At 43.5% G+C, this 11973-nt stretch overlaps 1 protein-coding gene across 4 annotated transcripts; it reads right to left on the bottom strand.

Moving 5' to 3' along the window:
- Positions 1 to 4844: 4844 nt before the first annotated feature.
- Positions 4845 to 7131, bottom strand: SLPI (secretory leukocyte peptidase inhibitor). 4 transcript variants are annotated; one of them, XM_045529140.1, is made up of 4 exons: positions 6984 to 7131; positions 6250 to 6411; positions 5639 to 5788; positions 4845 to 5050 (listed from the first exon to the last, which is right to left on the bottom strand). In XM_045529140.1, the coding sequence occupies exons 1-4, from the start codon at positions 7123 to 7125 to the stop codon at positions 5046 to 5048; spliced, it is 459 nt and encodes a 152-aa protein (XP_045385096.1). In that variant the 5' UTR covers positions 7126 to 7131; the 3' UTR covers positions 4845 to 5045. The 4 variants fall into 4 exon arrangements, with proteins under 4 accessions (XP_045385096.1, XP_045385097.1, XP_045385098.1 ...); XM_045529141.1 differs by having other exon boundaries at positions 6250 to 6408; XM_045529142.1 differs by having other exon boundaries at positions 7050 to 7125.
- Between the last annotated feature and the right edge of the window lie 4842 nt (positions 7132 to 11973).

The following is an 11973-nucleotide window of genomic DNA, read 5'->3' as shown; positions in this document are numbered from 1 at the left end:
GAAGAATTAGCCAATATAATCAGATAGGAGTTTTTAGACACATAAAAGTCAGAAATAGGCCAGGTGTGGTGGCTCATGCCTGTAATCCTAGCACTCTGGGAGGCCAAGCCGGGTGGATTGTTTGAGCTAGGAGTTCAAGACCAGCCTGAGCAAGAGTGAGACCCCATCTCTACTAAAAATAGAAAGAAATTAGCTGGAAAACTAAAAATATACATAGAAAAAATCAGCCGGGTATGGTGGTGCATGCCTGTAGTCCCAGTTACTCGGGAGGCTGAGGCAGGAGGATTGCTTGAGCCCAGGAGTTTGAGGTTGCTGTGAGCTAGGCTGATGCCATTGCACTCTAGCCTAGGCAAAGAGTGAGACTCTGTCTCAAAAAAAAAAAAATCAGAAATAAATAAATAAAATTATTTTTGCAGATAATGTGATAGTGTATCTATAAAAGCCAAAACATCCCATGCTAAAATTTATATAAATAAAACCATTCAATAATAGAGAATTACATATTAGCATACAAAAAGCTTTGATTTTCCTCCATATAAACAGGAATAGTTAGAAGATTTAATGTTAGAGAAAATTCCATTTACAATAGAAAAAAAAATTTTAAACACTAGAAATAAACACTATAAGAAATTGTCAGAATTCTAAAACACTTCTGAAAGATTCAAAAGGATGCCTAAATGAGAACACATCCCCTGTCTTTGAATGAAATGATCCCACCACATTAAAAAAAAAAAAAAAGTCAAATTTCTTCAAGATAATTTAATATGATCTCAATAAAAATAGCAGCACATTTTTTCCAGGACTTAGCAAAATTGATTCTAACCTTCATATAAAAAGTAAGCAAGCAAAAACAGCCAGGAAATCCCTGAAAAAGAAGAGCATAAAGGAGGACCGGCCTTACCATATGTTAAAAGGCACGATAATGCCTCCAGAAGTACAGCAGCATTGTATTGGTATATGAATAGATGGATAAATCAAAGGAACAAAAAGTCCAAAAATAGACTCAACTACAAATGGAAATACAATGTATGATAAATGCAGCATCTCAAGTCACTAAGAAAACATGTACTTTGTGATAAGTGATATTAGGAAAACCATAATAATTTTAATGCATGCCCCAAAGAAAGAAACTATAAGTCAAACAATAAGAAAAACTGGGGAAAATATTCACAGCTAAAATCAGAAAAAGAGCTAATGTCACTGATAAATAAAGAGCTCTTTAAAAGGAAGGAGAAAAGTACCAAAAACTCAAGAGGAATGTAAGTAAACACAGGAACAGAAAATTCATAGGGATAAACCCCCTCAAATTGCCCTTAAAATTTAAAAAAAATCAACCTTTCATAGTAAAAGAAATGCACATTAAGACTACATTAAGATACCATTTCCTATCTACTTATGACATCTTTTTCTATCTATATCTATGATATAAATAAATATTGATTATATCTTAGATGGTTTTTAGCAAAAATCTAAAAGCCTGACAGCAAATTCCTTTGGCAAGGCTATGAAAAAAATAGTCTCTCATACATAGCTGGCAGGAATACAGAATGGTGCAATACCCAGGAATGAGAATTTAACAATGTTTAATAAATTTGCATATGCATTTGTCCTTTCATAAATCTCACTTCTAGAAATCTACCCTAAAGATATATGTCAACAACTGTGTTAACAGAATTTGTGACCTCATTATAATAGCAAGATTGTCCATCTAAGCAGGACTAGGTGATGAGATGAATAAACTTTATATGTTGACACTATAGAATATTATTTCATCATTTAAAAAAATAGAATGAGGAAGGTCTGAATGCACTGAGATGGAGTGATTTGTCATTAATATTTAGTGAAAACAATGTATATAGTAAGCTATCCTCCATGTAAAAACAACTGCAAATAAGAATACATATGTATTTTTTTCAAATAAATATAGAAAAAATAAACCAGAAATTAATAAAATTGTTACTTATATGGGTTGGATGGAAGTAGAGTGAAGAGTATAGGGAGAGGACTTCTAGAGTCCTAGGCTCTGGCTTTTCATTTCCTCTGAAAAGTGAGGACAGAGAATGAGAAGGGGCTGGACTCCGAGTCCCAGGAGGTGAGAAGAATCCTCACTCAGTGGCTGCCCACAGAGACCCAGAGAAAGGCTTAGAGGGAGATGTCAGGACCCAAGATTGGGGTCATTATATTTAGACATTATATTCTATTCCATTAGACTATTTTCTTATTTGAGTACCAAAATAATACTACATTAACTATGATGTCGTTAGCATGTTTTGATACTTGGTCTGGCTAGCTTCCATTCTTGTACTTTTTTTTTTTTTTTTTTTTTTTTTTTTTTTTTTTGAGACAGAGTCTCACTTTGTTGCCCCGGCTAGAGTGAGTGCCGTGGCATCAGCCTAGCTCACAGCAACCTCAGACTCCTGGGCTTAAGCGATCCTACTGTCTCAGCCTCCCGAGTAGCTGGGACTACAGGCATGAGCCACCATGCCCGGCTAATTTTTTTTGTATATATATTTTTAGTTGGCCAGATAATTTCTTTCTATTTTTAGTAGAGACGGGGTCTCACTCTTGCTCAGGCTGGTCTCGAACTCCTGACCTCAAGCGATCCACCCGCCTCGGCCTCCCAGAGCTAGGATTACAGGCGTGAGCCACCGCGCCCGGCCCCATTCTTGTACTTTTTAAAAATTTTTTTAGCTCTTCTGCAACCTTTATATTAATATATTAATTGTACAATAACTTTTTCAAGTTCTGTTCAAAGATCATATTGGGGTTTTTATTGCAGTTACACTGGATTTAGAAATGATTTTAAAGAATTTTCCATCTTTACCTTATTAAGTCTTCTCAAACACAAATATTATTTCTTCATCTACTGAGTTTGTATTTTAGACGTCTAGTGAAAAAAAAAATCATTTTAATCCATGAAAGTCTAGCACAATTTGGGGGTTTATTTCTAGGTAATTTTGTAGAGTTTGTTTTTTTGGTTGTTTATTTCTACTTCTATTATATCTGATTGGTTATGGATAATGGTGTAGAAATGCTATAGAATTTTATATAGGCCTTATACCCAGCAACTCTGACAAATCTTATTTTATCAATATTATTTGCATGTTTTAAATTGTTAGGTAGGAAATAATATTGTCTGCAAATAAGGACTTTTTGTATCTTTCTTCCCAATCTTATACATCTTATTCCTTTATCTCATTTCCTTGCATAGTTTTATATATCTCATACATTGTTGAAAAATAGTGGTGATCCTTATTCTCTTTCTGATTTTGGTGACAATTCCTCTGAAATTGAATGTAGGTTTTGCCACAGAGTTTCAGGTGGGTTCCTTTTTTTTTGGATTAATTTCTATTCTTTCACTTATATTCTTAATTTTAACAAAAAATTCACATTCACATTGTATCTTAGGAAAGCTTTTAAAACTCTGATGAATTTTAGTTTATAACATTTTATTTAGAATATTCACACCTATGTTTATAGAAGATGACATTGGCTCATAATTATCTTTTCTTCTACTGTCCATATTTAGTTGTAGTACCAAATTTATGCTAAATTCATTGTATTAGTTATTAATTGCTGCATAACGAATTGCCTCAAAACTTAGCACCTTAAAACCACTAACATTGTCTCACAGCTTGAGGGTCAGGAATCCCGGAGTAGCTGAGCTGGGTGGTTCTGGCTCAGGGTCTCTCATGAGGTGAGAGTCTAGCTGTCTGCTGAGACTGCAGTCATTTCAAGGCTAGCGAGGGACTGAAAAATCCACGTCCAAGCTCACTCCTCACCAGAGGTATTAGTTCCTCACCCTGTGGGCCATTCCACAAATGGCCTGAGTGTCCTCATGACGTGGCAACTGAATTCCCCTGGAGTAAGGGGTTGAAATTAGAAAGCACGCTTCCACAATGGAAGCTGCAAACTTCTTATTAATATCACCTAATCTCATAAGGATGTAACTGTCTCTCGCTTCTGCAATATTTTATTGGTCACACAGCCCAACCGTGGAAAACCGTGGGAGGGGACTCGCAGGTTGTGAATACCAAGAAGCGAGCATCATTGGGGCCCAACTTGGAGGGTGACCACCACAGTCATGATATAAGTAGCGTGGGCCTTCCATCTTTCCTCTTCACTGAACAGTTGGTTAACTTACTACATCCAGTTACTGCTCTTGGAGCATTGGTTGAAAGTAGTAAGGAATATTTTCTTAGTTCAGTGACCTTTTCCAGGAAAGGATTGAATTACAATATTTTATCTTTTTCATCATTATCTACTCAAGTTGTCTCTTTCTGCTAGGGTCCAGGAGCACAGAGCAATGTGGAGCAAAGCTCTCTGCCTGCTCCTGCAGCCCAGCAATCCACAGTTGTCACTCCTGCACCATAGGTCAAGAACACCACCACCCTTGCCCGTACTGGCCAACAGCATCTCATACACATGATCCATTATGGCAATATTCTTACCTGCAAATAGAACAAATAGTGTCTTGGGAAAAAGAAATGAAAGAGACTCAAAATCACCCCAGTAGGCAACAAGTAGCTACGATTTTTGGAGAACCTGCCATGGCCCAGTAACATTGCTATTTGTTACAACGCATTCCCCAATGCGCCAAACACTGCGAGAAACTGATTTGTATTGCCACCTCCCAGATAAAGAAATTGAGACTTAGGAGATAAAGTCACTTGTCCAAAATCACAGAGCCATTACCTTCAGATTCATGATGAAATTTCAAGTCTGCCCAGCCCCTAAGCCTCTCCCCTCCCCTCCTACCTGTGGGAGGGAGGGCTCATATCCAGACCCTTCCCTCGTTGCCACCCACCCTACTCATACTCCCAGTGAATTACAGAAGCAGGATGTACAGAGAGAAATAGCCTCATTTATTTATTCACTGATCAACTAGTATTTCCTGAAAGGCGACTGTGTGCGGAGCCTTTCCCCAAGGTGGGTTTGGTGGAACCAAGCCCTCAGCAGAGTGCCCAGTGATCCAAGTCAGGAGCAGAAAGGGAGCTCCCGGGCCAAATGGAGTAGGACTCCAGAGCCTCCTCCCATGGCAGAAATCAGACTGTGAGAGAATTCAGAGAAGAGCTTCAGTATAGGAACCAGTCAAACCATCTCCCCATTCTTCCCCACCAAGGACTCCCTGAGATAGAGAGAATAGCAAGGTGGTGTTCTAGTTGAAAGAGTCTTGGTGTCAAGAGACTGAGTTCAAGTCTCATTTTCACTGTGGAGCTCTAAACTCAGAGCACTGAACTAGATTATCCTCAAACTCCACCGATCCTTTGGGCTTTAACCCTAAACAATGTGATGGAAATAACCTGAATAATAAATACTTAGTGTACATAGTGCTTTACAAAGCACTTTCAATTTCATTATGTCCATTTTACAGATAAGGAAACTGAGACTCAGAAAATCACTTGCCCAGGGCTCCCGCCTGGAAAGGCTGGAATAGAATCAAAGTCACAGGTGATGCTGTGGAAATCCTTGCCCCGAGGCCTGGGGAACAGTGCTCTTGGAGGACAGGGGAGCCAGACAGAGGCTCTGCTTGGAGTGAGGATCAGGAGTCCCTCTGCCATACACCTGGAACTCCAGTGGGGTGAGGCTGAGAAGGAATGGAGGGAGGAAGCTTGATCTGTCCCAGCCACTGGCTTACCTTCCACAGGGGAACTGCAGATCTTCCCACACATACCCACGCAGCACTTGAATTTAGCCTGGCACTGGCCGTCACTCTCACAGGAATTGGAGGGGTTAAGCATCATACAATAGCCATAGACCGCTGGACACGTCCCAGGCTTCTCCTTCACTGATGAGAGCATGCCCACAGGTCAGAGGCCTTGTGCTTTACACACAGGCCCCTGCTCTGGCCTGAGTGGGGGCATCATCTCCTCCCCCATCCCCGTCACTACCACCTCCTCCCGAAGGCATCCCCTGAAGGTGGCATCTGGCTCCCCTCCACCATCAGCCCCCCAGGCAACGCAGGTGCCCAGCTGTCCAGTGCTGACTGTGTGGGAGGCTTCCCACCGCCTGGCCACCTGAATGCCCTGGTGATTCCCTGGAACACTGACCTCCTGACAAGCTGGCTGCTTCACCAGCCAAGTGGCTAATTTCCTGCCTGCTACAGTGTGACTCCTTGACCCACTGATAAACTGGGCTCAGCAAGTCTTGGAAAGGCGGAGGCCTGGCAGGACCCATCGCCCAGTCCCATCCCCCTGGATGCTGCGTCCTCAGGCCAGTCCTCTCTGTCCAGCTCCCCCACCTGCTCACCTGAGATTGAGATCTTATGAGGATTCAGGCATCTCATGCCACAAAAATGAGGACAACATCTCTTCGACCCGGGACAAGTCCAGTCACTAATGCACTCGCGTTCCTCTTTTTTAAGGCACGGGGCAGGTACTTTAGGAGGGCACACTCCAGCTTTCACGCCTTCTGAAGACAAGGTCCAGAGGTCAGGAGGGGGCTGGGGGCTGAGTAGCCATCCTGACTCCTGGACAAAGCACCCCTTTCCAGGAGAAGAGACTGTTACCTCAGTGGCTGTCCACTAAGTCCAAAGGGACATGCCCGTCTAACGTCCGGGAAGACTGACAGGCTTGATTAAACTATGCACTTGGACAGAAGTCTCAGGCCTGGGAAAATAGCAGAGAGCTTCCAGGCAAGGGCTCCTGCCCGAGGGCAAAACAAGGCTGCACAAAGGCAGAGAGGAGAGCGAGAGACATAAGCGAAGATACATAGAGCCAGCCTGAGAGATGTTGAGGACTAAAGCCAGAGGCAGAAACACACACGCTAAGGAGCAGAAACAGAGACAGAGGAGAACCAGGGAGAGACTGATGACGAGAGTCACAGACAGGGTTGGAGGAGGGAGGGGACGGGACGGGACGAGGGTAAAGGAAGCACTTCCAGATGCTCGGAAGCCCTCACGGAGACTGTGGACGTGTACTCCACCTTCTGGGAGGTCTTCTGACACTAAGCTGACAGATCAGAGCCTAGAGAAGGGGACATACCCACACCACCAAGAGACCCCATCTCTGACCCTGCAGCCGTGATTAGCCCAGGGAACTCCAACTCACGACTTGGAGAACCTTCCCCAGCCCAAGGTGCCAGGGCAAGAAGCACCACAAGGGGAAAGAGGCCACTGGACTTCATGTTGAAGGCAAGTGGCTCTGATGGCCAATGCCAAACCTTGTTATTTATACTTTCACGGGTGGGTGTGGCCCCACCAGAACTTTCTTGGCCCCACCCAGTTGTTACTACGTAGGCAGGAAACTTAGCCAGAGACCAGAAATCCTGATGCCAGGGAGACAGTGGCTCTTTCTTGTTCCAGGCAAGACTATGAGGCCCACAGAATACCCGACAAGAAAGGGAAGGGATTGGCCTAGACGAGTGTTAACAGGCCGATAAGGAGCCCATCTCAGGCGTCCATCTGAGCCCTGGACATCATGGGGCCCAGGCCTATTAGAGGCAAACAGATTGCCTGACCACCCCTTCTCAGCATTTCTCCACCCAAGAAAGTTTGGATTTTACAAGCTTTGAAGTTCCTCCCCAGCCACACATCCTGGTCCTAATAAAACCTAGAAAGGTGAACTGCTCTTTTAGGCTCACGTGTGCATGGGTGAGGGGTGGTCAAGCAGGATCTGGGCAAGAGTGAAAACTATCCACCCATCAAAGCAGCAGCAGGAGGAAATACCGACAGTGGTAGATCTCAGGTGTCTGCCTACGTAATCCCATCGAAAGACATGGTCAGTGTACGGATCAGGGTTCTGCCATTTATTCCTTCAAAGGCTGCGTGTCTGTCTCCCTCGGGCAAGGCATAAGGTTAATGAAACAGAGGCTGTGGTATGTCATTAGGAAATACTTGGGCCCGGCAAGGTGGCTCACGCCTGTAATCCTAGCACTCCGGGAGGCCAAGGCGCGAGGATTGCTCGAGGTCAGGAGTTCAAGACCAGCATGAGCAAGAGTGAGACCCCATCTCTACTGAAAATAGAAAGAAATTAGCTGGAAAACTAAAAATCTATATAGAAAAAATTAGCCGGGCATCGTGGCGCATGCCTGTAATCCCAGCTACTCAGGAGGCTGAGGCAGAAGGATTGCTTGAGCCCAGGAGTTTGAAGTTGCTGTGAGGGAGGCTGACGCCATGGCACTCTAGCCTGGGCAACAGAGTGAGACTCTGTTTCACAAAAGAAAAAAAAAAAAAAAGGAAATACTTTAAGGGGGATCACTTGAGGCCAGGAGTTCAAGAGCAGCCTAGGCAACATAGTAAGACCCTGTCTCTTTAAAAAAAATTTTTTTTTAATTAGCCGGGGGTGATGCCACATGCCTGTAGTCCCAACTACTTGGGAGGCCAGGAAGGAGGATTGCTTAAGCCCAGGAATTTGAGGTTGCTGTGAGCTATGATGACACCACTGCATTCTAGCCCAGGCAACAGAGTGAGACCCTGTCTCGAAAAGAAAAGCAAAGCTTTAGCAACCTGGTAAAACAAAAGGAAAAATAAGTCTTGGACAATAAGAAACTGCCAACATGACTACCTATGGAAGAAAACAAGGAAAAGAAAAACTGAATTATTATTATTAAACTGTAGAACAGAGCTAGAAGCAGCCTGGGAAAATATTTCCCCAAATCACTAGAATCTACCTCCTTTTGCCTGGATCCTGCAAACATGACAGACTCTGAAACCAGTCAGCCCTGGGTTCGATATGGCCCAGCTTCACCATTTAAGAGCTGTGTTACTGTGGACAATTATAATCACCATCGTTAATATTTATTGGGAAAGCACTTACTGAGCCAGTCACATCACTTACTGAGCCAGCCAGTCACTGTTACAGTCACAGTAAGTGCTTTGCATGTTTTATTACACTTAATCCCCACACAAAACTTGGTAGATAATTGGCCGGGCGCGGTGGCTCACACTTGTAATCCTAGCACTCTGGGAGGCTGAGGCGGGCGGATCGTTGGGGCTCAGGAGTTCGAGACCAGCCTGAGCAAGAACGAGACCCTGTCTCTACTAAAAATAGAAAGAAATTAGCTGGACAACTAAAAATATATAGAAAAAAATTAGCCAGGCATGGTAGCGCATGCCTGTAGTCCCAGCTACTCGGGAGGCTGAAGCAGGAGGATTGCTTGAGCCCAGGAGTTTGAGGTTGCTGTGAGGGAGGCTGACGCCACAGCACTCTAGCCTGGACAACAGAGTGAGACTCTGTCTCAAAAAAAAGAAAAAAAAAAAAACTTGGTAGATACTAATGCCATCTCATTTTACAAATGAGAAAATGAGTCTCAGAGAAACTCTCCTTGCAGCATGACAGGAGGTAGCAGGATCTGGGATGGACATGGCATACAACGCCTTGTTCATCACTACCACTGGAGACTTCTGTGTCCAAGCCTGGGGTCAACATGAGAGCATCACTAGGAGGGAATCTCTGTGACCCAAACAGAGCAGGGTGCCTGAAAGATAATGGAGGACTCACACCTGACAGCATCACTTCTGGCCTCCAAGGCCCTGTGGTCAGCTAGAGAGACAACATCGTGATGATACTGGACTCAGGTTACTGAGCTGGAACCCCAGCTCTGCTGAATTTGATGTAGAACTTATCGTTTCTCTGGGCTATTTTTAAGATCAGAGCATTGGAACAGATTCTGATCCTTCCAGGCCCCAAGTCGGGGATTCTAGCTGTGATTTGACCTTAAAGAGCCAACCTTTCTGAAGAATAATCCCAGAAATAGACACTACGCATGCACCCAGAACCTCACAGTGGACCAAAGCACTTTCACATGCCATTTTAAGGAGGAGGAAATGGAACCTCAGAGAAGTAAGCCCACTTGCCCGGGATAACACAGCAAGTCCGTGGCACAGTGATGTTCAAACCCAAGTCTTCAGAAGTCAGCTCTCTGCTGCTTCATTCTAGTCCCTCCAAGAAGTCTTCATTCCCAGGCCCAGGGTTGGAGCTTCTGATAGAAGCGCTGCCCAGGTGAACCTGTGGGGGGAGAAAACAAAAAACAACCTGAAATATGCAAGAACTAAGAGTACTGACTAAACCAATGAGAATAGGCGCTACTTTCACGTGCAATTTAATCAAGGGCTCAAATTACAGCTCCCAGGAGATTCTCTCTACTCCACTTCCCTTCATGTTGGCTTTAATCTTGGGCTCTCTCCCAGTGTTTGTAAAACGGCTATAGCATCTTCTCCCATATTCTCAAATTCAAGTCCGATAAGGACTTCTGAGTAAGTCAACTGACTAAAATTGACTAGAATTAAATCTTCAAACCAATAATTGGGGCCAGGGAAATGGGACATACCGATTAGTTTAAGCCAAAGCCACAGTACTCATCACTGTGTGAAACCACCAAATGCAATGCAGTTTTCCAGAGTAGGAGAGGCAGTGATTCCCCAGGGGTAAATTAGGATATAGCTACCAGAAAAATGGCAAAAGGATGCTCTGTGGTAAAAACAGCAGTGTCCTCTAGAGTCTAGCCCTTTTTGGTTACTGAAATCTATATAACTATAAATTTTCATTAAAATACTTTCCAAACCACCAACACTTACCTAAAATGCACTCAACCTCTCTCCCAAAGAAAGACAACAAAATGTCTCTCCTGGCACGACATTCACCCTCAGCTCTAGAATCTGAATGAAAGCAGGTCTGTGGATGGCCACATGTAGGAGACTGAAACAGGATCCACACCTCTCACCTCTCACAAAAATCAACTCATGGTGGATAACAGACTTAAACCTAAGGCATGAAACTATAAGAATTCTAGAAGAAAATGTTGGAAAAACTCTTATAGACATTGGCCTAGGCAGAGAATTTATGAAGAAGACCCCCAAAGGCAATCACAGCAACAACAAAAATAAATAAACCTGATCCAATTAAAAGGCTTCTGCACAGCCAAGAGAACTATCATGAGAGCAAACAACCTACAGCATGGGAGAAAATATTCGCATGCTACACATCCCATAAAGGGCTGATAACTAGAATCTATATAGAACTCAGGAAAATCAGCAAGAAAAAAATCAAACAACTTCATTAAAAAGTGGGCCAAGGACATGAACAGAAACTTTTCAAAAGAAGACAGACTAATGGCCAACAAACATATGAAAAAATGCTCAACATCTCTAATCATCAGGGAAATGAAAATCAAAACCACAGTGAGATATCACTTAACTCCAGAGAGAATGACTTTTATCAGAAAGTCCCAAAACAATAAATGACTCCTGTCCCTGAAGCTCATGCCTCTGTCTGACTGATTTCCTCTCTTGTACTCACAAATACCATCTGCTTTGCCGTCCACTGGTATTGGGGGAGGTGAGGGTAGGGGGTCCCTGACTCTCTTCCTGTGTTAGAGGCCCCTCCTCTCTGCGTCACTTTATCTACCTCTTTGCCTGTGGATTTGTATGTCTCCACTAGACATGATCTCTTCCTTGAGGGAGAAAACTTGTATCAATTTTGTTCTTTATTGATACTAGTAAACAGTGGGTCTCAATAAATGTAAGTAGTAAATTCTGTGAGTCTAAGAACTGTGTCTATTTGGCTCTTTGCTGTATCCCAGTGCTTAGCCTGACACAGAAAAACAGTTTAGTGAATGAATGAGCCATGGAAGAAATGAATGACTTGGTGAATGAACCTAGGAAGAGGCCATCAGTGGCCACCTATTCATCTCCAGTCTTTCATAGTTCTCCTTTTCCTGAAGTGAAGGACCATAAGACCAGAAGCTCCAAGAGACTGGCAAACATGCAGGAAGGGTAATAGTAGCAGATGTTTTTAAAAAGACAGAGAAAGAACCAAAACACTTGTGCAGATGGGCTGAGAAAAGGATGAAAACACAGGAGGGCCAGTGTCCAGTCATGCCTGTTGGTCTAAGAGCAGCTGTGCACTTTGAGAGGGAGGCTGGGTGTTCAACTCCTTCCCTTTTAAGCTTCCTTTGGGTTGAACTTGGCCATTCATCCAGGTTAGATTCTTCTCAGCGATTCTGGAGAGATGGAGAAATGTGGTTGCCCTCGGA

This window comes from Lemur catta, chromosome 17 (assembly GCF_020740605.2).
Source record: "Lemur catta isolate mLemCat1 chromosome 17, mLemCat1.pri, whole genome shotgun sequence".
Classification (NCBI taxonomy): domain Eukaryota; kingdom Metazoa; phylum Chordata; class Mammalia; order Primates; family Lemuridae; genus Lemur; species Lemur catta.
This window is presented reverse-complemented; position numbering and strand designations above follow the sequence as displayed.